General features: G+C 35.2%; 1 protein-coding gene across 5 annotated transcripts in view; it reads right to left on the bottom strand.

Moving 5' to 3' along the window:
• Positions 1-27,167, bottom strand: part of RAP1GDS1 (Rap1 GTPase-GDP dissociation stimulator 1) — a 141,345-nt gene that overhangs the window by 11,852 nt on the left and 102,326 nt on the right. For 3 of the 5 annotated variants that reach the window (XM_090266324.1, XM_090266322.1, XM_090266321.1), the window contains 7 exons: positions 18,033-18,176; positions 17,489-17,620; positions 16,304-16,438; positions 15,187-15,312; positions 14,275-14,414; positions 11,083-11,209; positions 7,373-7,501 (listed from right to left, as the gene is read on the bottom strand). In XM_090266324.1, coding sequence (XP_090122450.1) covers positions 7,373-7,501; positions 11,083-11,209; positions 14,275-14,414; positions 15,187-15,312; positions 16,304-16,438; positions 17,489-17,620; positions 18,033-18,176 — 933 coding nt within the window. Of the gene's footprint in view, positions 1-7,372; positions 7,502-11,082; positions 11,210-13,404; positions 13,570-14,274; positions 14,415-15,186; positions 15,313-16,303; positions 16,439-17,488; positions 17,621-18,032; positions 18,177-27,167 lie in introns of those variants that run through there. The other 2 variants (XM_090266320.1, XM_090266323.1) reach the window with 2 other exon arrangements.

Genomic DNA, 27,167 nt, shown 5'->3' with positions numbered 1-27,167 from the left:
AGAAATGTTCAAAGTGATGAAAAGCAAGGACCTACAACCAAGATTACTCTACCATGCATGACTATCATTAAGAATTGAAGGACAGATAATGAGCTTCACAGACAAGAAAAAGCTAAATGAGTTCATCAACACCAAACCTGCATTACATGAAATGTTCAAGTGACTTCTTGAAGAAGAAGAAAAAATGTGGACAGTGAAATGGCGATAAATACATATCTATCAACAACTAAATCTAAAATACAAAATAAACAGGTAGAACAGAAACAGACTCAGATATAGAGAACATTCTGATGGTTGCCAGATGTAAGGGAGCTTGGGGAGTTGGGTGAAAAAGCTGAAAAGATTAAGAAGTACAAATTGGTAATAACTGAATAGTCATGGGGATGTAAAGTACAACATAAAGAAATATAGTAAATAATATGCTAATAACTATAAATGGTGTCAGATGGGTATGAGATTTATTGGGATGATCACTTAGTATGTTACATAATGTGTAATCACTGGGGTGTACACCTGAAATTAATACTGCATGTCAACTGTAATGAAATATAAAAAAATGATTTAAAAAATGCACCCCCATGCTCACTGCATTATTATTTACAATAGCCAAAATATGGAAGCAACCTAGGTGTCCAGTCATAGATGAATGGATAAAAAAAGATGTAGTATTGATATATAATGAAATATTACATGGTAATAAAAAAGAATGAAATCTTTTCATTCCCAACAACATGTATGGACCTAGATGGTATCATGTTATGCTAAGTAAAATAAAGTCAGAGAAGGACAAATACTGTATGGTTTCACATATATATAGAATCTAAAAAAAAGAAAGGAAGAAAGGAAGATAAACAGATGATTAACCAGAAGGGAGGGTGTGTGAGAAAAGTGAAGGGGAATATAATCAGTATTACATGGTGACTGGTGATCACATCGTAAGGTATAAAAATGTGAAATTGCTCTATTGTACATGTGAAACAAATATAATTAATATAATATTATATACCAACTATACTTAAGTAAAAACAAAACAAAAAGCTTATGACCCAACAATATGCTGTCTAAACTTCAAATACGGCATAGTAGGCTGAAATTAAAAGGGTGTTTGTTATTCAAAAGAAGGCAGGAGTAGTTATTTTAATATTACATAAAGTAGTCTTCAAGCAAAAAATAGTACCAGAGACAGAAGGGAACAAATACATAAAAGTAGAAAGGCCAATTCACCAGGAAGATACAGCAATCCTATAGGTACCTACCAACAGAGCTACAAAATATGTGAAGCAAAAACTGATAGAACTGAAAGAGACATGGACAAATCCACTATTAGAGCTAAAGACTTCACCACCCCTCTCTCAACAATGATTGAATTAGCCAGAAAGTCAGCAAGAATACAGAAAACTCAACATCACTACCATCTAAAAGGATCTAGTTGAAATCGAAAGAACACTACACCCAATATTAGCAGAATAACACTTTTTTTTCAATTGTCCATGAAACATAAAGCAAAATATCTCAGTGATTTCTTAAATTCCTTAGCTAATATTATTGCATATGATATCAGAACTTATTCTTTATATAAAATAATATTTTAAGGTTGATGAAACTTATACATATTGATTTTTAACCTTGACTTTGCCTATATTTGCTATATGATGCTTTTTATTATAGTAAGAATCTTTTGGGAATATTTTCAATGTAAAAGTAATCTGAATTGGATTCAAGATGGCAGAGGAGTAAGTGGAAGCTACACTAACTTCCTCCCAGGAACAATCTGGAATTACAGCTAAATTGTACAGAAATCATTCTGAAAAACTAACTGAACACTAGCCAGAAAGAAGCCTTATAACCACAAACAGACAAGAAACTACTTCACCAACACGAGACTGGCAGGGAGTGCAGAGTAGGCACAAGAGGGCTGGATGGGCTACCATGGGCAGCAGCTGAAGTTCCGAAGAGGTATTTCAGGGGTTAGATGGTTCCCCCTGAGAAGTGAGGAGTTCTAAACCCCAAGCTGGGCTCTTCAGCCTACAGCACCAAAGCCGAAAAGGAACTTAGATAACATCCAGCTGTAAAAAGCAGCAGGGTTTCTGTCTGCCAGGGAGAGATAGCTGGAGACTCACAGAACCTCTTAAAGGGGCAATACACAAAAGTTTGTTTGCAGCTGCTTACCCTGGGCCCCAGCAGAAAGAGGGCACAGTGGACTAGAGATGCTTGAGAAGAGTTGGACTGGTGGCTCTGGGGAGAGAACTGAAGAACAGCCGGCAGGATCCCTGTGCTGAGTCATTCCCCATACTGCAGAAGTTATCCTTCTCAGGGAGAGCAGTCCCTTCCAAGAGTCATCAGCCTGAGAGGAAGCAATAGCTCCACCCACAGGAATTACTCTGCCCCACCCTGTGGTGTTTAAGCTGGGCCTCTGATTACAGCTTGAGGCTGTATCACTGGGAGCTCTATGAGACTTCAGCTGATCTCCTGTGCTGATAAAGGCCAGCCTTGGTGTGCAGCCAGGTTCTTTCTGTACACAAATAAGCCCAGCAAAGGGAGCCACATGCTGTGGATTTCTGGTAGCTCCAAACAGGTTGCCCAGGGCCAGTCCCAAACAGCGTCTGATGGACGTCTACACCAGAGTGTTTGCATATCTACCCAATACATAGAAACAAATACAAAGCAGCACCCTAAATGGGAAGACAAAGAAACAGCACTCATATGAGAGAACAAGAGAATTCTCCAGAGGAAGAGCTAGATGAAATGAAAGCAAGCAATTTATCAAACAGAGAGTTTATAGTAATGATTATGAGGATAATCAACAGCATGAAAAAAAGACACAGAAATCATAAAAAAAGGACAAGTCAGAAAAAAATAATGCAATATTTGAAATAAATAATACACTGGAAAGAATAAACAGCAGGTTAGAAGAAGCAGAGGATCACACCAGTGATTTGGAAGACAAGGCAGAAAGAAACATCCCAGCAAAACAGCAAAAAAAAAAAAAAAAAAATTAAAAAAAATGAGAGCTTAAGAAACATTTTGGACAATATGAAGCTTAAAACATCGACATTATGGGAATGTCAGACAGAGAAGAGGGAGAGAAAGGGATTGAGAACCTATTTGAAGAAATAATGACCAAAAACTTCCCTAACCCAGTTTAGGAAAAAGGAAGCTCAGAGTCTCAAAAAGGTGGACCCAAAAAGGCTTACACCAAGATACACCATAATTAAAATGGCAAGGCTTAAAGACAAGGAGAGAATCCTAAAAGTCGCAAGAAAAAAGTGGGTATATACATACAAGGGAGCACCAATTAGACTGTCATCTGATTCCTCAACAGAAACATTTCAGGCCAGAAGGGAGAGGCATGAAATATTCAAGGTGATGAAAAGCAAGGACCTGCAACCAAGGCTACTTTATCCAGCAAGACTACATTTAAAATCAAAGGAGAAATAAGGAGATTCCCAGACAAAAATAAGCTAAAGGAGTTTGTTAACACTAAACCAGTACTGCAACAAATGTTCAAGGGCTTGCTTTAAGAAGAAGAAAAAGAGAAAGAAAAAAAAGAGACAAAATATAACAATATAACTGTACTAAATACATATTTATCAATAATCACCCTAAATGCAAATGGCTTAAAGGCTCCATCCAAAAGACATAGGGTAGCTGAATGGATAAGAAATCAAGACCCATATATATGCTGCCTCCAAGAGACACATATCAGAACTAAAGATACATACAGACCAGAAGTAAAGGGATGAAAAAAGATATTTCATGCACATGGAAAGGAAAAAAAAGCTGGGGTAGCAATACTTATAACCAACAAAATAGACTTTAAAACCAAGGCTATATATATGAGACAAAGAAGAACACTACATAATGATAAAGGGAACAATCCAGCAAGGGGATATAACCCTAATAAACATTTAACCACCCAACATAGGAGCACCTAAATATTTAAAGCAAATGTTGATGGTTATGAAGAGAGACTGACGGAAATACAGTCATAGTCAGGTAAATTAACACTCCATTGGCTTCAGTGCACAGATCTTCCAGACAAAAAAATCAACAAGGAGACAGCAGCCTTACACTAGGTCAAATGGATTTAACTGATATCTTCAGAGCATTTCACCTGAAAGCAGCAGAATATACATACCTTTCAAGTGCACATAGAGCATTTTCTAGGATACACTACATGTTAGGACATAAAACAAGTCTAAATACATTTAAGAAGGCTGAAATCATATCAAGCATTTTCTCTGACCACAATACTGGGAAACTAGAAATCAATCACAAGAACAACACTGGAAAACAGGCAATGGACATGGAAACAAATACCATGTTATTAAACAATGAATGGATCAATAATGAGATCAAGTAAAAGTCAAGATCCTTTGAAACAAATGGAAATGTGGACACAACAATCCAAAATCTGTGGACACTGGCAAAGCAATGCTAAGAGGGAAATTCATAGCATTACAGGCATATCTCAAAAAATAAGAAAAAGCTCAAATAAACAATCTAGCTTTCCACTTAAAGGAACTTGAAAAAGAACAACAAACAAAGCACAAAGTGAGTAGAAAGGAAGGAACAATAAAGATCAGAGCAGAAGTAAATGAAGTAGAGTCTAAAAATACAATATAAAAGACCAAGAACCCAAGAGTCGTTGTTTTTTTGGAAAAGATAAACAAGACTGAGAAACCTTTCACCAGATTCACCTAGTAAAAAAGAGGACCTGAATAAACAAAATCAGAAATGCAAGAGGAGAAATAACAACTGACAACAAAGACATACAAAGGATTGTTAAGAAAATATTACAAACAACTATATGCCAACAAATTGGATAACCTGGACAAAATGGATAAATTCCTAGAAACATACAATCTTCCAAAGCTAAATCAGGAAGAATCAGAGAATCTGAATAGATAGAATACACATACTGAATTGAAGCAGTAATAAAAAGTCCCAACAAACAAAAGCCCTGGACTGGATGTCCTCACATGTAAATTTATCCAAAAATACAAAGAAAAACTAACACTTCTCCTTCTCAAATTATTTCATAAAATTCAAGAGAAAGGAAGGCTCCCAAACTCATTTCGTGAGGCCAGCTTTATCCTAATTCCAAAAACAGATAAAGACACTACAAGAAAAGAAAATTACAGGCCAATATCCCTGATGAACATAGATGCTAAAAATCCTCAACAAAATATTAGCAAACTGAATACGGCAATTCATCAAAAAGATCATACACCACGATCAGGTGAGATTTATACTGGGAATGCAAGGTTGGTACAACATTTGCAAATCAATAAATGTGATACTATACATAGAAAATACTGAAGATTTCACCTAGAAACTAGTAAATTGATAAGTGAATTTAGCAAAGTAGCAGGATACCAAATTAATATCCAGAAGTCAGTTGCTTTATATGCCAATAACTATATAGAAAGCAAAATTAGGGAAACAATCCCATTTACAATTGCTACAAAAAGAATAAAATACCTAGGAATGAACCCAACTAAGTATATAAAAGACGTATACTTGAAAAATTGTAAGACATTGAAGAAAGAAACTGAAGAAGATACAAATGAGTGGAAGCACATACGGTGTTCATGGATAGGAAGAATTAACATCATTAAAATGTTTATATTACCCAAATCAATCTATAGATTCTATGTAATTTCTATCAAGATTCCAATGACATATGCCACAGAACTAAAATATTTCAAAATTTATGTGGAATCACAAAAGACCCCAAATAGCAACAGCAACCCTGAGAAAGAATAAAAGTTGGAGGAATCACACTACCTAATATCAAATTATACTATAAGGCCATAATAATCAAAACAGCATGGTATTGGCATAAAAACAGACACATAAATCAATGGAACAGAATAAAGAGCCCTGAAATAAACCCACATCTTTATATTTAATTAATATTTGACAGGGGAAGCAAGATATACAATGGGCTAAAGATAGTTTATTCAATAAATGGTGTCTGAAGATTGAACATGTATGTGCAGATAAATGAACCTAGACCACCTTTGTACACCACACACAAGATAAATTCAATACGGATCAAAGACTTAAATGTTAGACCCAAACCTATAAAAATCCTAAGAGGAAAACATAGGCAGTAAAATCTCTGATATTGCCTGTAGCAATAGGCAAGGGAAACAAAAGAAAAAATAAATAAATGGCACCATATCAAACTAAAATGTTTTTGCAAAGCAAAGAAAATCATCAAGAAAATAAAGACACCCCACAGAATAGGAGAACACATTTGCCAATACATCTGATAAGGGGTTAATATCCAAAATTTATAAAGAATTTACAAAACTCAACACCAGAAAAACCACCAACCCAATTAAAAAATGGGCAAAGGACCTGAATAGACATTTGTCCAAAGAGGACATACAGAGGGCCAACAGACATATGGAATGATGTTCAATGTCACTAATCATCAGGGAAATGCAAATTAAAAGCACAATGAGATATCACCTCACACCTGTCAGAATGGCCATCATTAATGAATCAACAAACGGCAAATGCTGGTGAGGATGTGGAGAAAGGGAACCCTAGTGAATAGGTGGTGGGAATGCAGACTGGTACAGTCACTGTGGAAAGCAGTATGGAGACACCTCAAAAAATTAAAAATGGAACTGCCTTTTGACCCAGCTTTCAACTTCTGGGAATATATCCAAAGGAACCCAAAAGGCTAATTCAAAAGAACATAAGCACCCCTATGTTCATTGCAGCGTTATTTACAATCACCAAAATAGGGAAGCAGTCCAAGTGTCCACTAATAGATGAGTGGATAAAACAAGTACGGGACACTTCACAATGGAATACTACTTACTTGGAAAAAAGAAGAAAATTTTACCCGTTGCGACAGTAAAGATGGACCTAGAGAACATTATGCTAAGTGAAATAAGCCAGTCAGAGAAAGGCAAATGGCATATGATTTCACTCATGTGGAATCTAATGAACAAATTGAACAAACAAGGAAAATGAAGACAGACTCATAGATATAGAGCAGGATGACAGCTAGGTGTGGGAGGGAGTGGTTAGGGGGTGGAGGGATCGAGCAAAAAAAAAAGGACTCATGGACAAGGCCAACAGTGTGGTGATTATTGGGGGAGGAGTGTATAATGGGACTAATGGTAATAAAAAAATACAATAAAGATTAAGTAAAAAAATAACATAGTATTGTATGCCAAGTATACTTTAATAAAAATTTAATTGAAAATAAATCAAAGCCCTCCTATAACTCCCATAAACTAATTTCTAATGCTTTTTAATTCCAAACTCACCACTCACTATTATTCTATATTTAATAATGTCACACATACATTGATAGGTAGAAATCAAATGATAAAGAAATACTTACCAGATTCCATGAGAGCACAGATCAGGACCATGGAGTTATATTTGATTTCAGGAGCACTTCTCTCATCTGCTAGCAGTTTGTGTAAAATTTGTACAAGTTTAGCACTTTCTATATCTTTCTCAGCAGTGCCTAGAACATAAAATAATTAAAATAGCAGTTATATCCACTGTGTAAAAACTTAGTACAATCTGTGTAAACAGTTTCTCTTCCTAGAAACTGATCATGTGAATTCTTCCAAAAGGGACGGAAAAATAATAAAGTCTGATATTAAGTTCAGACTTTGTTAAAATAAAAGGAGAGCAAGCTAAATTTCAGCAAATATTTCAGGAGTTTAAGCTAAAATTTAGAATTAAAACATCCCTTTTAATATGAAGCAATTAAAAACCTTTTGTTAAACACATGAGTATACAAAACCAGAAAAGATGGTTTAATGATATATCATGGTTTAATGATATTGTTTCATCTATCTCTCGTTTTCATTGACTTGCTCTCACATATCCCAAATTACTGTGGAGCAAATCCTATAAATCACATAATTTCCTCCATATGTATGTCAGTATGCATCTTTAAGAGATAGAGAGTTAATTCCTATCAAAATTCCAGCAGGATTTCCTATAAAAATAGATGAACTTATACTAAAATTTACATGAAAAGCCATAGGCCCTAGAAGAAGCAAACAATCATTAAATAAAAAGAATAAAATGGGAGGAATTCTTCTACCTGATATAAAGGCACACTATATATAGCAAGCATAGTTAACAAGACAGTGTGGTATTGGTTGAGAGACAAATAGATCATAGGAACTGAATACAGGACCCCAGAAATAGATCCACACAAATATACTCAACTGATCTTTGACAAAGGTTCAAAATCTATTCAATGGAGGCAAGGTAGCCTCTTCAGTAAATGTTGCTGGCAATTAGCCACAGGCAAAAAAAGGAACCCTGACTCAAACCACACACCCTATACACAAAGCAACTCAAAGTGAATCACAAACTTAACTGTAAAATGTAAAACTATAAAACTTTTAGAATATATAATGAATTCTCAAAACTCAATATTAAAAAAATTTTTTTTAATGATCATAAGACGACTAGGCATTTTACCAAAGAATATATAAAATGGAAAATAAGCACATGGGATGTTAAACATCATTACAATTATAAAAATGTAAACTAAAACCACAATGAGATATCTCTCATAGCTATCAGAATGGCTAATATAAAAAAGAAAATAGTGACAACACCAAATGTCAGTGAGGAAGCAGAAAAAACTAATCATGTGTACAGTGGTAGTGGGAATATAAAGTGCTACAGGCACTCTGATAGACAGTTTGACAGTTTCTTTAAAAATTAAACATGCAGTTACCATATAACTCTGCAAATGCACTCCTATGCATTTATCCAGAGACATGAAAATTTATGTTCACATAAAAACCTACATGTGAATGTACATAGCAACTTTATTTTTAAAAGCCTCAAACTAGAATCAGCCCAGATGTCCTTCAACAGGTGAATGGTTAAACAAATTGTGGTTATGAACATACCATGGAATACTATTTAGCAATAAAAAACTATTGAAACACAAGACAAATCTGATGACTCTTTTAAGAAATTATGCTGAGCTACAGGAGCCAATTATAAAAGGTCACATACTATATGATTCCATCTACATAACATAAAAAAAAGAAAACATTTAGAAATGAAGAGCAGATTAGTGGTTTCCAGGGATTAGGAAAAGTGGGGGAGGGGAGGGGTAGAAGGCAGGTGAGTGTAGTTATAAATGGAAGGATCCTTGTGGTATTAGAAGTATTCAGTATCTTGTGAGGTAGTAAATACACAAACCTACACATGTGAAGAAAATATATATATAAAACCTGACATACATACAAATATGTATAAGTAAAACTGGGGAAATCTAAATAAGATATTATCAATTGTTGAAATTTATGCTATTTGTAGTTTTGCAAAATGTTACCATTGCAAGAAACTGGGCAAATTATACAAGGGATCTCTCTTGCATTTTTTAAAACTGCATGTAAATCTACAATTATCTATTAAAAAAAGATAATAACTCTTAGAAATGTTGTTTTGATGCTAGTTATGTTAAAAAACTTCAAATGATAACTCGTTAATATCAAATAGCCTGTAAGGGAATAAGACTGGAAGATAAGGTTTTCAAAGTGTGTTGTGTATTGCAAAGATAATGTAGGCTTATTTTTCTGTTGTACGCTCAAGGAGCCTAGAAAACACTAGATAATAATTAAAAAACAAAAAGGTATATACTGTCATTTTATATAGTTCAATGGAAAGGTTACCAGATCCAGGCAAATGCTCAGCTATCAGGAAGCTGATAAAATTAGAGCTTGTTTGGAAGATACTGGCACAAAATCAGATTCAACCCTGGCTGGGAGGTCAAGGATATTCTGAAAATGCTCCACTATTTTAAGCCATTTAAAATTAGCCTATGAACCACTTTGGCAGTCGATGTCCTCACACCTCCCACCCCTCCATCATAGCTTCCACCTTTAAAGGTGTCTGGACTTCTAGACTGACTCATATAATCTACTCAACCACGCGGGAAATCACAGGCCAGGCCAGAACTCAAACTGACCTCCACAGCCTCGCTAGCTATAAACTGAAGTCACTGCAGTAAGCATGCATTGTCTTGAAGTCTTCTAACTTTAAAATTCAAAAAATTTTTACATCCTACTTACACCTATGGTTTAAAAAAATTACATATTATTTTAAAATTCACAACCCTGTAAGAGGACAAAAATCCAAATTTCTCATAACCCAATTACGAGTAAATCTGACACTGAAAGAAGATATACCATGTTTATCGTTTGTCTTCTCCTTCCTGGGAGAGGCGCTGGTGGGTCTGCTTTCCCCAGTGTCCAAATTATGGACATAAATCATCAGTGAAAATCAAGAGGTGATTAGTTCACAGTAGTTACACAAAATACTTTGAACTAGACAGGACACTAAGCATAGTCCTCCTTGTGTAAGGCAGCCTCAGGCCTTCACCATAGGCCATGTGACACTGATTGTCCCCAGCAGAGTACATCAGAGACTGGTGCCTGACCAAGATTGCTACTCATAAACAAGATGTCTATGAGCTAGCTTCTCATGGAGAATCTGACCAACAGGGATGCCATATGCTGCGAGATAGACACTAAATGAATTATTTAAACTGTTTTTGGAGAATTCTGAATATAAAACACACAGAAGAGTGACACAGAAGGTGAGAATTTAGAATGAAGGCAATGCTATAAAGCAATACAGACCATGGTGATACAGATTAGCAAGAGAGAATTCAGTAGCAGAGATGGGAGAGCAAGTCCGGGGTATTGGAAAAGCAGAAAAATCTAAACTTGCAATTGCTTCCTAAAAATTGTTTCATTTCTCTGGGAGGCTTGCTGAAAATATTTTCTGTATTTCCTAAGTGCTTATAACTTGTGATAACATTTAATTTAAGAGTCAAACTAACCTTAAAGTACTGCCCTAAAAATGTTATCAAAAAGCACAACCAAAAGGGACAGTGGTGGTAACAATCTGTAGACTATGATTTTCCATATACTCAGATATAGGTACAGACACACACTGGCAAATATTCTAGTCAAAATTCTGTCTGACTTCTATGTCACTCTTTTGCTTCCTTTTATCCAAGATAAAAATAGGAGAAAATAAGTTTGTCATGAGGGTACTTACCCAATTCTAAAGCTGCTATTAGTGCCAAAGCAACAAGGGCTTCATTCTGCATTATTACATGTTCACTAGTTGCCATGGTAACTAGATGTTTGATGCCACCACTCTGTACAATGGTTTTAATTACATCCTGCAATAAATATCTCAGAATTATAAAACTTTAATTTTAAACATAAAGAAACTGCATTATAATCAGTCAGTTCATTGTTGAGTGTTTTTCTGACAGTGTCTTGTATGAATTATTACATTTAATAATTTTTTTCTTCACAGAAGAAAAAAGCTTTTAGCTTTAAATAAATTCATCAAAAGATGACAACTTTAAATTACCTAAATGAAAAAGACCATTGCAGTTCACATCAAGAAATAGAAAATCCCAGAATCCACCAAAGTCAAAGAAATTCAAGTGCTATTGACTCAAATGTTGACTCACTCCAGGATCAACAAAAGAGAATAAAACTTGTAATAATAAAAATGTTTTTTTTTATTCAAAATTTTATTACAGCACCAGGTATTGCCCTTCAGATGCTCTAGGTAAAGTTTTTTTTTTTTTTTTGGTAGCTTTTATCCTTTGTTGAAACGACAAAACTGGATTACGTACAAAGGGAGTGAATAAATCCCATCACCAACACTGACTTTGAACAAATTACTGAACTTCTCTGCACCTCAGTGATTTTATCTACAATGCTGAGATAATGTAGGTGTACACTCATAGGGTTCTGTGATAATTAGTTATTACATGAAAAGCACATATAGGAATATATAACAAAGGTTAGGTGACAAAATGGTCATATTTATTCCATTTTTATTTCCATCTCAGGGTTTTTTTGCCTAAAAAAATCTTGGATTAAATATAATTAAGTGGAAAGTCTCAATTATAGAATATTTTTACAGTGACCAGAGTGGGGGGAAAGAAGTGGGAAAAAAAGGGGAAGGGTCTAGTCAAGGAACATGTATAAATGACCCAGGGACATGGACAACATGGTGGGGCAGGGGAGAGCAACAGGAAAATTGGGACAACTGTAATAGAACAACAATAAAAATGATTTAAAAAGAATAAAGTAATTTTCTTTGCTGTTTTTCACTATTTTTACTAATTTGAAGTAAGCTTGATATTTTAAGCAGCCTGAGTTAGCCTCAATGGTACAAAACTAATTAGAAATATTTTTTGAATTAATTTGCTAAAGTATTTGAGGAAGGGTTTCCATTATGCTTCCATTTATGTAAATTTTTAAGAAAACTGTTTATAGATAGTATGTTCGTGTTGAGACCAAACTTGTTTAGTAATCAAACATTTAAATCAATGGGATCCTGCCCTCTCCGGTGTGGCTCAGTTGGTTGGGCGTTATCCCGCAAAATGAAAGGATGGCTGTTTGATTCCTGGTCAGGGCATGTGCCTGGTTTGCAGGGTTGGTCCCTGTTCGGGCAGTTGATCAATGTTTTTTTCCCTTTCATCCCTCTCTATCCTCTCTCCTTAAATGTAAATAAATAAAATCTTTAAAAAAATATGCAATTAAATCAATGGAATCCAAGTACTGAATTTTTATGATAGAAATGTCCCTGCACTAATAACTCTTTTCCTATCAACCTTTTAGAAAGTGAGAAACTATCTTTCAAAGCCTTTTCTAATTAAAAGAAAGCCTCTCAATATACTCCTTACTCAGTGGCAGTTTATTTGAAACTGATACAGAAATCTTACAATTAGCAAAGATTTTTATAAAAATCACAAAGATGTTTACTGAGTAAAGAAGACTATGGAGATTCATAGATACAATATGCAGTCACACTGGAAATGTTCCGGGACTGTCATTTTATCCTTTATTTTGTGATTCATCCTGAAAAGTCCTCTGTAGTAGAAGGTAGGGAATAAATGAAGTAAATTTGCATATTAGAAACAAATTGCCTCCTCTAAGTTCAAGCAGAGCTCCTTTTCCATCTCTTTTCTGCAATAGATAACTAAGTATTTCCTTTTAAAATGCCTGCCCTCTCTCCTCCCACTTCAAGAACTACTTATTAAAAAACTACTCTCCAGAGTTGCTCTGCCTGATAGGATGGGGGATAAAAGACAAATGAAGCATTGTACTTGTGTCATATGACAAAAGAGATTTAATACCGAAAGCTACCCTTTATGGAGCAAGAACTATACATTGGACATTGCAGGGTAGCTTACAGATAGTAACTCATTTTGTCTTCCCATAAAATCTCATTAGCTAGATATTACCTTTAGTTTATAGATGAGGAAATTGAAGCTCACATTAAGTTATGAAATTTGTCCAAAGTCACTGATTAAGTGGTTAAGAAGCCAAGATTCAAATCCAAGTCCTTGTTTTTAATTTTTGTAGTCTATGCAAGTTTATGTACTGAATTCATGAATCTTCCCCTTCTCCTCCTGAGAGATTCCAAGTTAACCTCTAAAACATCACCCCTTCTGTGACACCCAACACAGCTGGTCTCTCTGCAGATGTACACAAGTGAAATGGTCAGAAGGATCACCTTAGAAAAAAGGTTATAAAAAATAAAAGGTATTATTAATCTAGACACTAAATCAGTTGCTGAACTGCTGGCCTGGGTTTTCATCATTGCATTCCTTAAAATATTTATTTGTTCATTTGCTCATTCACTCAACAAATATTTATAGGCAATCAACCATGTGCCAAAGACATTATAAGCTGGACACTGCCATGAGAATGAATTTTGTCCAACTTTGTGAGTTTTGAGCATCAAATACTACCCAGATGTCATTTAATTTCTAAGTATGAGTGGATAGCTTGGTTAGTGCCTAGCACACAGATGTCTGAAACTGATGCTGGTAACGGTGGTGCTAGTGGTGGTGAAAATAGTAACAGCAAGAGCAGCAACCTCCTTTTACTGACCGCTTGCTGTGGTCCCAGGCACCAACTAAGGGCTCTGTATATGTGATCTCATTGAATCATCCTCACAGCACTTTCATGTAGGTGTTATCCCAGTGTTTATATATTAAGATACTTAGATGTGAAAACACTTGACCAAGTAAATAATGGAGATAAAATCTGAACTCATTTTGGTTTGATTCCAAAGCCTCAACTACTATGGAATAACACAAAATAAAAAATCTCCATCTTCAATTTTTTTTTTCAGAAACTTTGATTAATTTATTTACATATAAATACAAAAAGGCCACTCAAATGTTTTTAGTGAACGATTTCCCCTGGAACTTACTTTTGATTTACTATGTCGTATGAGGGCAGAGAGCAGTCTGTTTGACTCCCCCATTACACCAGCATGATCTTTGGCTTCACACCATTCCACCAAACGCTCCACTAATTTAACATTCTTTCCCAGTTGTTCAGCAGCTTCTGCTATAGGAAAGAAGGTAACCCATCAAGGAAATTAATCACTGATAGGCAATCAACTGAAATAACTGGTAAAGATGTAAGAGTGTAAAAGAAAATTACATGCTTCAAAAACACAACACAATTTTATTAAAGCAAGAACTGCAAACACAGGACTTCATATCTGACGAATGATCTGGCCTTTCCTATAAAAGTTGTGGCCTTCCATACAAAATACAAAAATAAGCAACTTCATATTCTTTCACATCACCCTGGCAGTCTATAAGTAAGTACTCTGTCAAACTATAACAAAGGATTTTTAGAAGGACTCTAAGGAATCAATATAGAGAAAGGTTTTTAAAATTCAGAAGTAAATAAACATAATTCATTTCAAGGAGTGGTTTTTATTGCTGTTTCTGTACACAGAAAAAGGATCTCCCTGCTTGCAAAACAAATTTTTAAAAGATTTGACTGTCACTGTATTGAAACATGATTATTTTGAAGACGCAGTAAAAATGGGTATGGAATGCTAAAATAAAAACCCTTAGGAACTGCTAATAAATCAATCTAAAGCTAGGATTATACATACTAACAGAGGTGCAATATAGTTTCCATTTAAAGTCAATCATAATATGCATGGGAATTACTAAATGGGTTCTAAAACCAGTCTCTTTTTGACTATTTGCTACTCATCTTTACGGTTACATAATTCTGAAAGCTAAAAGCAAGTTCTTTTTCAACTAGATGCACTTTGAGACTATGATTCCAAAAATGCACCTTGGGAAAGCATTTCTTTTACCTTGTGCATCTATTAACATTCTTAATGTCCCCAGAAGTTTGAACTGAACCGGGGGCATTTCAGATTTAAGGAATTTCAATACTGCTTCTGTGACCCCAGCTGATAACATCTTTGCTTTATTTACAACTAGAGAGAGAAAGAGAGAGAGAAAAAAAAAAGAGACTGTGGTTAAAATGTTGTTAGCATTCTTGATGACAATTATTCAATTCAATATACATTTACTGAAGGTCTTATTATCTTTAAGGCCCCATGTTTTATATTTTACTATTTAAAAAAAATATTGTATCCTGTTTGTCTATAGGAGTATAACATACAAAATCAAATCTAACCCAAAATAGTTAATTTGTAAAGTAAATCTGACAATGTTGCCTTCTTGTTTATGAAAAACAATTTCTCAACTTAATATTTCTTTTTACCTGTTATTGATCTATTGTGTTAATACAGATGTTATTGATGTTAATAAACATCATCTGCTATATGAACCAAACTAATTTCATAAAGATTGTCTTTTCATATAGTTATACTATCTCACCTAACTAGAAATTTATTCTTAGAAAGTAGAATAAAAGAATAGTTTAAAGCATCTCCTGTATTATTTCCCATGATGATGTAATTTCATGGCTCAAAAGCTTTTAATCCAAAAGGACACATTAGGGCTTTAAAAAAATAATTAAATCTTTATTGTGTTATTTTTTTTCCATTTCCATTTAGTCCCCTTATACTTCCCTCCTCCCAGCTATTAAAAAAAAATTGTATGTCTGCTTGCAGGAAAAAAGAAACAACTTTAGAAGTCATTCTTTAGGGGACTCTGTTAATTGATGTTATTATCTTACCTAAACTGAAGATGCTTTAAAAAGCTTTAACTATAAAATACGATAAAAATCTTAGGAGTTCACAGTTACTTCAATGATCTGAACAAAGGAAAAGATTATGCTTGTATAGTCTGAGAAAACTAATTTTACATATTATCTCCATTTATCAGTAAAATATGTTTACAACTTGAAGACTTTTTTATTTTCCCATGGTCAGGGCAGGTCTACAAGTCACATGAAGTAAGTATCTTACCAAAATAATAGATGTTATTTCTTAAATAGTTGCCTTCATTCTCCAGTCTTACCTGGAATGGCCAGGTTTCTGAGGGCACTGAGTGCTGCATGCTGTACTGTTACATTTCCATCTTCTACATGTCTGTCCAGTAAATCTGTAAGCTTTTCTACAATTCCATTGTCTACCATGTGGATACAATTTCCATCTGAATAAAACAAAGCATTTTTTCATCCTCTGCACAAACATCAATAAATATTTTGTAATACTGATGCCTGACCATTACCTACATTAGTGAAAATGAAACCATAGGAAAATAGGATGAATTCTAACTCTCCCATCAGATAAAATATTACAAATAAGAAAACACCCTAACTTAAAACTGGTAATACATCAGAAGATGAATAAGTAGAAATCACACGCTTCAAATGTCCACCAACAGTGAAGTATGCCTGAATTCTGACAATGTTACAGAGACACCATTTTACATTTTATTATCATAGCTGATGCCTAAATTACTTTTCAATGATAGAATTTATAAAACAGAGGGACTATTAAAATGAACCAATATTTACCCCACATTTAGCTTCAATAATTATCAATATTTTGTCAGTCTTAATTCCATCATTAAGGACTTAGTGATGGTCCCCCAAAAGAAGGGACTGAAAATGGGATGTCACCTATTATAACAACAGTTCATACTAAACACAAAAGCAGCCCATATTTCCTAGAAACAGCATGAGTTTCTAGACTAATAGTAGGAGTGTTACACTTCAAAAATAAATATGGTAGTGTGGTGCCTCTGAAATATTAAGTTACATTAAATATTCTACCCTAAACCAGAGAATTAGGTACACTTAAGTTTTGTAGGTATAAAAGTATAAATTAAGGGACAATAACCCTACAATGAGAACTCAGATTATCAAATCCAAAATAAAATCATCAGGCAAGAGAGAATATCCTCTCAGATCAGATATTTATTAAAATAGGACTCATGTGTATTGCTCTCTCAAATGCAGAGTACTCAAAGGACTTCATGATCATTGTTCATGATCTTTAAACTACCAGAACTTAGCTGAATTGCATAAAATATGTAATTTGTTAGGAAAATCACTATAAATATTTCAGATCTCTGAAAAATTACAGTAGCAGTACCCATACATACTGTGTATATTTCTGAACTGTTCAGTTTTAGTACACATAATGTCAAAGAAAAATATAGAACATCTGACTTTTGAAAATAAAACAAAATGCTTACCATTTCTGGCAAAATTTGCAATTGCCAATGCTCCAGCAAGCTGCAGCTGGTGGTTATTTGATGGAATCCAGGACAGCACCCTTTGAAACACATTACCTTTTCCTCCTTCAAATAATTTTTGCATGGATTCATCTGGAGATAAACAAAGCATACCGGTAAGAGGAAAGTAACTCCAAATAACAAATCCATATTTCAAAGTGAATATCTAACTGGGAAACTATATAATTTATAAGGGGAAAAGTAATGACTCTGCTTGTAATACATTTTTAGTAGAGACTGGACAAGAGACTTTTAAGGAGCACCCATTTGGCTTTTAGTCTTCAGTGCCATCGCCATCTCTTCTACATGACAGTGAAGGCTCCTCTTTTCCAGGTTTATTACCTCTTGTCCTCTCCATATGTTTAAGATTTCAAAATTGTCACATCAACAGGATTAAATGAGATAGGAAAATGAGAAAATGCCTAATATAGTGCTTACAAAAGAGACAATAAAATTTTAAGAATCTGACAACCATGTTCTTTGGTTGGTATAAATTACAACTCACCTCCAAGAAGTAATAAAACCATTAGATCTGAAGCAGTTTTGAGCTCAGCAATATCATCCTCTTTGTCACTATCCACTTTCTGTTGAACAATCTCTAGTAGACATTCTACCAAGCCTGCTTCAACCAGCTGTAGCTTAATCGCATCTAAAGATTAATGTGAACAAAATAACCAAAACTTGAGATGAAATAGGAGTTCTTGGATAAGCAATCCATTATGAAAAAAGAAACCAAGAAAATGCATAATTTAGATAAAACAGCTTTAAAGATTTGTGTTTCAAAAGGAACTGAAAGTACAGCAGAAATACAGAAAAGCTTTATTTCATTTTTCTATTTTAAATTATGTTACATTTCACAATGTCTGGCAGCACCTAAACAGATTCTCAGCTCTGAAGGTACGTAATACCCCTCCATTGTTATTTCAGTTATTATGCTCATGTTTAAAAGTCAATACTATATGATATCCCACATTGTTTAAAATAAAACACACATGCCTGTTACATAAAGTTAAAATATACCCATTAATGGAGTTTGAATACAAAGTTATTTAAAAGTAAAAAGCTATTAGTAAATTTTAAACGATATCACAAGTATACTTGGATTCATATTTGTATAGATGTTATCTTTCTAGAGCGGTTAATAGAGCTATAATTTTCTAAATTTTAAGTCATGTTTTCAAAAAAAGCTTCAGGTTTTCATTAATTTGAAACTTTTCTTGGGTGACAGATACATGGTGATTCATTATACCATATTCTCTGTATACCTGAATAGGTTTTAAAATTTCCATAATAAAAGGTGAAAGAGAAAAATAACTTTCAAGCTTTCTGGTAGGTAACCAAGAATATAAGGAATTTTAGAGAGAGAATTTATAGCTCAATTACATTCTGAAAAATTATCTTTATAGCAAATTCTGCCATTTCAATCAGTTTTGTTTGTACTACCTTAATAACTTAAATACTTTTTCATTAATAGAACTTTCATCATTGAAGATTTTATATCCACATCCATATCTGTCTCTTCCATTAGAGCAGATGTTATATATAACTCATTCATCTTTGTATTTTAACCCAAACTGGCCTACCTAAATGCTTTGGGTATACCTAATACTGCTTAAGATAAATGCTGATACTTGACCTTAGAAATACATTTGCCACACAGAATTTTTAAACTTGTTTTATTTTTCAGTTGGATTTTATTTTGTTATTGCTTTCCCTAAGCTGTATATGCACACAACTACAGCAATGGTAGTTTTAGGTTATTTGGGAAAAACAAAGACTTTTTAAAAAAATACTTAAAGACTTTTCTTTCTAGCAATTTTAAGTTGTAAAACTTTAGTTGTTTTTTTTTTTTTTTCTTTTTTTAAATCACAAGGACCACTGATCTTTAGAGTATTTTCTCAAAATATTCAGAATATTCCACCTGGAATATATTTTTTTAAGGTATATTTGCACTGTGCCATGCTGAAAGTAGGGCGTTTCCTTGGTTACAGAATACTAGAACTTAGAAATGTGTGGTGACGAACTGAAAGCCATACTGAAAGAGCTTTAAAAATACTAAGAAACCTTGAATTATACAAAATCCTAATTGAAATGTTGGAATCACTTTCCTTTGCATATAAGGAAAACCAAGGATAGTCCAGAAATAAGTTTTCAAAGGTATCATTCAACCCACTGCACAATTATAAAAACGAAGTGAAGGTGGTGGGAGAAACAAATAAGAAAAATGTTGTTATTCTGAAACATTGCAAGGCAGGTTACAAGTAACTCTGGGGCATAAAAACTGACTGGCAGACATAATAAAAATTTCATTTGGTCAAACTACTAAATGAGATGAAAACAAATTTCTCCCTAAAGAATAAGATCTTAGAGCATTTAGAAAATTAAAAATGTGTCAAGATTAAAGTATACAGATCTCTTATCTCATGGTTTGACAGTAATCACACATATACATGGGAGATTTAAACAGCCTTAATTAGGAGGGTTAGCAAGGCATCCTGTGCTCCAGCAGACAGACGAGCACACACCTATCATCATTCTGGCCAATGACACCTATCTTTATTACAATCCTTGATACACAAACACACACACACACACACACACACACGTGTACACACGTATCGGTAAGTATACATACGCGTCATATGTATTTAAAAATCTTTTCTAAATGGTAAAATATCCCACATATGCAGAAAACTGCATAAAATATGCACTTAATTATTGATAAGCAAATAACCATTTAACTACCACCTATATAAAAAAAAAACTCATTGGCAACAACCCAGGAAGCCCCTCCGTGCATTCCCTTTTCTTTTAACAAACCCCTTCTTCCATCTCTCTTAAATCACTTCCCTGACTTTTATGGTAATCAGATCCATACTTTATTGTTTTACCAAATAATTACTTCTGAAAACTACAATGTAATTTTACCTTGTTTTGAACTTTATATAAATGGAATCTTACAATGTATATTTTTCAGTGTTGGTTTTTTCCCTTTTCACATGTTTTTAAGATTCATCTACACTATTGGTTTTAAATGTCTTCATTTCTTTTCTTAATTATATATTTTTCCATTATATAAATTACCATTATTTATTTATTCTACTCTTAATGGATATGACTTGTAACAATTTTTCATCATTTATAAATAATGCTCTGAACATTCTTGTAATGGTTCCTGGTGCACATATTTCTGGATATGTTCCTAAAAGTGGACTTGCTAGATCACAGGGAATGCTCAATAGCTACTGTTTTCCAAAGGGTACCAATTTACACCACTCCCTGCCCCCAGCACTTGATGAGTTTCCACTGCTACACACCTTCATCAACACTTGGTATTATCAGTCCTCCAAATGGGTATATAGTATTTTATTTTGAATTCCCAGGTTATGAGTTGAGCATTTTTTATATATTTAATAGCCATCCAGATTTTATCTTTTGTCAAGTGCTTATTGAAATCTTTTACACATTTTTCCCACTGGGTTTTCTACATTTTTCCTAATGATTTGTGGAAGTTTTTACATATTGTACATATAAGCCTTCTCTTGGTTATATGTGCTGTAAATATCTCTTTGCATCCGCTGTGTTCCTTTTTACTCTCAATGGTTTCTTGAGAAATGGAAGGTTTTACTGCTAAAATAAACAAATTGATCACTCTTTTCCTTTATCATTAAGAGGTTTTTGTGACCTAAGAAAATTTTCCATATTCCAAGGCTATGATGATATCTTCCTACCTTTATTTTAAGATTTCCTACCTTTATTTTAAGATAAACTTTCTGGTTTTAAACTTTCACATTTAGGTCAATAATGTATCTAAGACATATTTTTTAAATATAGTATTAAGTGGGGGTATATATGTCCTCCAATAGTATTTTTATTCATATTCCCGGTACTGTTTATTGAAATGACTGTCCTTTCCATACTGGTTTACCTAAAGTGACTTTTTTATTACCCCCTAATAAAATAAACATCTATTAATGTATCTATTTATTTCCAGGCTATCCTACTGGTCTTGTCCATTCTTGTACCAATACCACACTGTTCTTCAATTACTATAGTTTTATCAGGAAAAAAAAGTTTAATTATTGTTACGCACTAAAACAGTTCTGCTACCTTGCTCTCTTTCACAGTATCTTGTCTATTCCTTGTCTTTTGGTTAGAACTTCACTGAGTCTACAGATCAAGATGGGGAGATATAACATCATTACAGCATTGATGTTTCCAGTCTACACATTTTCTAACGTGTTTTGCTTATATACAGTAATACAGTGTTTTGATTTTTTGTTTTGGCTAGCAATGTAACTAATTTTGACATTTTAAAAAACTGACCTATAGATTCTTGGATTTTTGACATACGTAATCATAAAATCTACAAATATTGTTTTATTTCTTTCTTTCCTATATTTTCTTTTTCTTACTCTATGGCACTGGATAGTTTCTCTAATAATAAACAGAAGTAGGGATGATGTTTCTTATTCCCAATCTCAAAGGAAATGCTTTTTGTTTCATCATGTTTTTTGTAGGCTTCTGGTATATATCCTTTTCATTCTCTTCAAGTGCTGATTTGCAGAGTTTTTAAAAATCATGAATGCAGCCCTGGTCTGTGTGGCTCAGTGGGGTAGGCATCATTCAGCAAAACCAAAGGCCATGGGTTTGATTCCTGGTCAGAGCACATGCCTAGGTTATGGGTTGGATCCCCAGTCGGGGTACGTTCAAATGGCATATCGATATTTCTCTTCCTTTCTCCCTCCCTTCCCCTCTCTCTAAAAATCAATAAGCATGTCCTCAGGTGAGGATAAAAAAATCAAGAACGCATAGTTAACTGCGCAAATACTTTTCTGAATCTGAGATCATATAATTTCTCCCGTTTATTAAGTTTTAATGTAATAAAATGTATTGATTGCATTTTTGAATGTTAAACTTTTCCATTTTCAGAATAAGTCTAATTTGCTATCAGGATCAATGTTTTAAGGGGAAATTTAGATGCATGTTCATGCTGAGACTAGCGTCTAATTTTCATTCTCGCAATGCCTTTGTTGTTATTTAGTATAAAGGTTATAGTGGCTTCATAAAATAAGTTGGTGAGTATATTTACTTTTCTCGTACTCTGGAAAAATTTAATATAAAATTACTTAGTTTTTCTATCTTCTCTTGTGTCACCCATAGTTTAAAATGTATTGGCATCAGCCCTGACTGGTGTGGCTCAGTGGATTGAGAACTGGCCTGCAAACCAAAGGGTCACCAGTTCAATTCCCAGTCATGGCGCATGCCTGAGCTGCAGGCCAGGTTTCCCACTTGGGGGTGTGTGAGAGGCAACCACACATTAGTGTTTCTTTCCCTCTCTTTCTCCCTTCCTTCCCCTCTCTGTAAATATGAATAAATAAAATCATTAAAAAAATGTATTGGCATCAATTTATTCATAACATCTTCTTAATAATGTCTGTAAGATCTGCAGCGAGATCATCTTTTGCGTTCTTGATTTTAGTTATTTGTTCTATCCCTTGTTCTCGTTCTCTTTCTCTCCCTCTCCCTTCCCCTTCCTCCCTCTCTCTCTTCTTGATTAACTTACTAGAGATTTACCAGTTTTATTAACTTTTCAGACTCAGCTTTGGTGATTTATATGCTTGTATTCATTATTTCTGTTTTATTATTTCAGTTCTTTAGATTTCCTTATTTTTATGTTCTTTGGCTTCATTTGTTTACTTCCCCTTAAATTTCTGAGATGAATACTCAATGCTTTTACTTTTTTCCTTTTTTGATATATTCATTTAAAGCAAAAACAAACAAACAAAAAAAGTTCCCTCTAAGTATGGTTTTATCTGCATCACAGTAAGATTGGAGACATTATTTCCATTTTCATTATTAGAAAATTTACTAATTTCCATTATGATTCTTCCCTGATCTCTAAGGTATTATTGGCAGTGCATCTTTAAGCATCTAAACATAAGATATCCTAGTTATCTTTTTTTTAAATGTTTTATTGATTATGCTGTTACAGTTGTCCCAATTTCCCTTCCCCCTGCTCCCCTCCACCTGGTGGCCCCCCTCCCTCCAGCTGTCCCCCCCTTTTAGTCCATGTCCATTGGTTGTGCATATAGTTCTTCTCAACCTCTTCCTGTCTATTCCATTCCCTCCTACTATGGTTCTTAATTCCTATACCATCTCCCTCCCTCTCCCCCTTCCCCATCCCTGCTGACCTCCCCCAAGTATGTTCCCCGTACCTATAGTTCTTTTTCCACTCTCGTTGCCTATTTAGTTTGCCTTTGATTCGATTCCCTGGCTTCTATTGTTGGTTCCTGTGATGCAGTTTTCATTTTAATGTTCATAGTTTTGATCCTCCTTATTCTAAACCAGTCCCTTTAACATCTCATATAACAGTGGTTTGGATCTAATGAACTCCTTCAGTTTTATATTGTCCTGGAAGCACTTTCTCTGCCCTTCTATTCTGAATGACAGTTTCGCTGGATAGAGTATTCATGGCTGTAGGTTTTTGCTTTTCATTACTTTGAATATTTCTTGCCAGTCCCTTCTTGCCTGCAGTGTCGCCCTTGAGAAGTCAGCTGATAGTCTAATTGGGACCCCTTTGTACATGATTCTTTTCTTCTCTCTTGCTCCTTTAAGATTCTCTTTATCTTTAATTTTTGACAATTTGATTATAATGTGTCTTGGAGTGGTTCTCCCTGGGTCCAGTTTTTCTGGAACTCTCTGTGCTTCCTGGACCTGTAAGTCTATTTCCTCCCCCAAGTTCGGGAAGTTCTGCTTCATTACTTTTTCACACAATTTTTCAATTTCTAGTTCTTCTTCGCCCTCTGGCAATCCTATAATCCGAATGTTCGGTCCCTTATAGCTGCCCCAGAGGTTTCTGATCCTCTCCTCACTTTCCTTTTTGTTTCCTCTTTCTGCACTGGTTGACTGTTTGTTCCTTCTCTATGTTCCAGTCTGTTGATTTGATCTATGGATTTTATTTCCTCACCACTTGTCTCGTATGTGTTTTCACTCGTTTCAGTATGAGTGGCTTTCTTTCCTTCCCTGTCCTGTTCCAAATCTTTTGTTAATTCTGTAAGCCACCTTATAACTATAGCTCTGAACTAAGCCTCTGAATGGTTTGTTTGTTCGTCTGTCAGGTTCTTCATCTGCTGCCTGGTGAGCTGTGTCACCGGGATTTCAATCGTTGTCTGCTTCATTTTGACACATTTGTGTTTTGCTTTGCTTGCTGGGCGGGCCATGGGGGGCGGAGCCCCGTGTACTTGTCACTACCGGCGACCGGCGGCAATCCCCACCTTTTTCGCCGAGCTGTGGCGCTTTGTGTGGGGTGGGGTTCCAAGATGAATTCCTGCTGTTATTCTCCACTGGGAGACCGGGATCCGTCCCCCTACCCTCTGGGCCTCTCCGTCCAATGCAATGGCGGGGCTGCCTTTCCCCGCGTTGGGGTCGCAAGCTGCCGGGGCTCGACTGCAGCCGGGACTGCTCCCCCTGCCGCTCTCCCTGCTGCTACCGCAAACAGCGCCCCTTGACCTTTCCGTTCAGGTTCCGATTTCGCCCCTCCTAACCGTCCAGATGAGCACCGTTGGTTTATAACTTCATACGTTGGGCTCCATGTAGTTTTATTTTCTGAAGTTTCTGGTTATCTTTTGTTCTGACATAGTTGTATTTCTTTGTAGTTGTAGAGGGAGACCGAATGTGTCCGTCTAAATCTCCATCTTGGCTGGAAGTCCTAGTTATCTTTTGATTAGACAATTCAGTTAAGTCAGAGAACATATTCTGTAAGGTGCAATGTTTTGAACTTGCTATAACTTGTTTCATGACTATGTATGTTTTTAAATGTTCCATGTGTACTTGAAAAAGAAAGTTAAAAGTGCAATCATGTTTGAAGACTATCAAAAAAAAATGAAAACAAAAGAGAGGGCTCTGCAACTGGGCAGTGTTCTAAAATCTGTCCATGAAATCAATTTTGTTAATCATGTTGTTCACATATTCTATATCCTTATTGTTTTTTAATCTCTTTGTTCTAGAAATAACTTAAAGAAGTATGAAAAGCTTCCATAATATTTATGGATCTGTCTATTTCTCCATATAGTTCTGAGCTCTTTTGCTTCTTATGTTTTGGGGTAATGTATAATTATTATAGTTTCCAGGTGATTGGAACTAGTTCCATAGTGATTGGAACTTTAATCACTCTGAAGTCAACTTCTTTATCCCTACCCAGTCTTTTAACCTTCAAGTCTATTTTATTAGTTATTAATATCACTACTTCAGCCTTTTTTAGGTTTAAATGGCATATTTTTTCAGTCCTGTTCCCAACCTTTTAAATCTCCTTATGTTTAAGAAATGTTGTTTGTTTTAAAAGGAATAGTTGGTATTTTAAAATTTAGTTGACAGACTTCCGGCCAAGATGGAGGCATAAATACACACGTGGCCTCTCCTCACAACTAAGAAGGAATTTACAACCACTTCAAAACTAAAAAAACAAACAAAAACAAAAACAAAAACCACAACCCCTCCCCCCCAAAAACCCAAAAAACAAAACAGAAAATCAAAACTATAGGGAAGTTCAGCAAAGAAATAAAGAAGAAATAATTAGCCAGAAAGATAGGAGGGGCGGGGCCAGGATGAAGAGAAAGAGGAGTGGAGCAGCAACTGTGGGGGCGGTGCTTGGCAGACTGCACAGCTAGAGGTGGTGTAGCTGGTGGGAGCATGGCGGCTGGTGCAGCTAGCAGTACAGTGACTGTAGCCATGGTGAAAAACACAGTTATACAGTTTAAACCCGAGAAGCGATCCCAGCAAAAGACCATATTGCATAGCTTGCGGTTCCAGCACTGGGGAAAATAGTGCTGCATTGCTCCTGATGTGAAAGCCAGTGGGGGTTGGTGTGGAGGAAGAAGCTACCAGTCTTGAAAAGGAGGCAGCTTGCTTAGTATGGGAAGGGGGAGAAGTGCTTGGAAAAGTGGCAGCAACTGGCACTGTGTCCTCTCAGACCCCTCCCCCACATAGAGTGCCAAAACGCAGTGAAATGGGCTGCCAGCACTAACAAATACCTAAGGCTCTGCCCCCTATAACATAACAGGTGCGACAGCCCTACCCAAATCACAGAGGCAAACACAGAAAGCTGTCAAGAAGAGGAGACAGAGAAGTACATCGCAGAAAGGGGGCGGTGGGGCAGATCAAGGTCCCAGTAACAGAACTAAGCAACAAGCAGATAGAGAACCTGACAGAGGAGGAGACAGCAAACCTAACAGATGCCCAGTTTAAGGCACGGTGATAAAGATGCTCACAGACTTGAAAGAAAAGGTTAAATAGGACAGGGAAAGAATGAAGTCTATCCTGGGTAGAATGAAGGAAAATTCACACGAAACAAGTGGTGAAGAAAAGAAAACCAGGGTTCAAATCAACAAATTGGAATATAAGGAAGAAATAAACAGTCAACCAGTACAGAAGGAGGAAATGAGAACTGAAAAAAATGAGGAGGCTTAGAAACCTCTGGGATAGCTTTAAACGTGCCACTGTCTTAATTATAGGGTTGCCAGAAGGTGAAGAGGAAGAGCAAGAAATTGAAAAATTATGCAAAAAAATAATGAAGGAAAACTTCCCTAATTTGGGGAAGGAAATGGACATACAGGTCCAAGAAGCCCAGAGTCCCAAACAA

The sequence above is a fragment of the Furipterus horrens genome, unplaced genomic scaffold, assembly GCF_987537825.1.
Source record: "Furipterus horrens unplaced genomic scaffold, mFurHor1.1.pri manual_scaffold_2, whole genome shotgun sequence".
Classification (NCBI taxonomy): Eukaryota; Metazoa; Chordata; class Mammalia; order Chiroptera; family Furipteridae; genus Furipterus; species Furipterus horrens.
The sequence above is the reverse complement of the archived record's forward strand: the minus strand, read 5'-3'. Positions and strand labels throughout refer to the sequence as shown.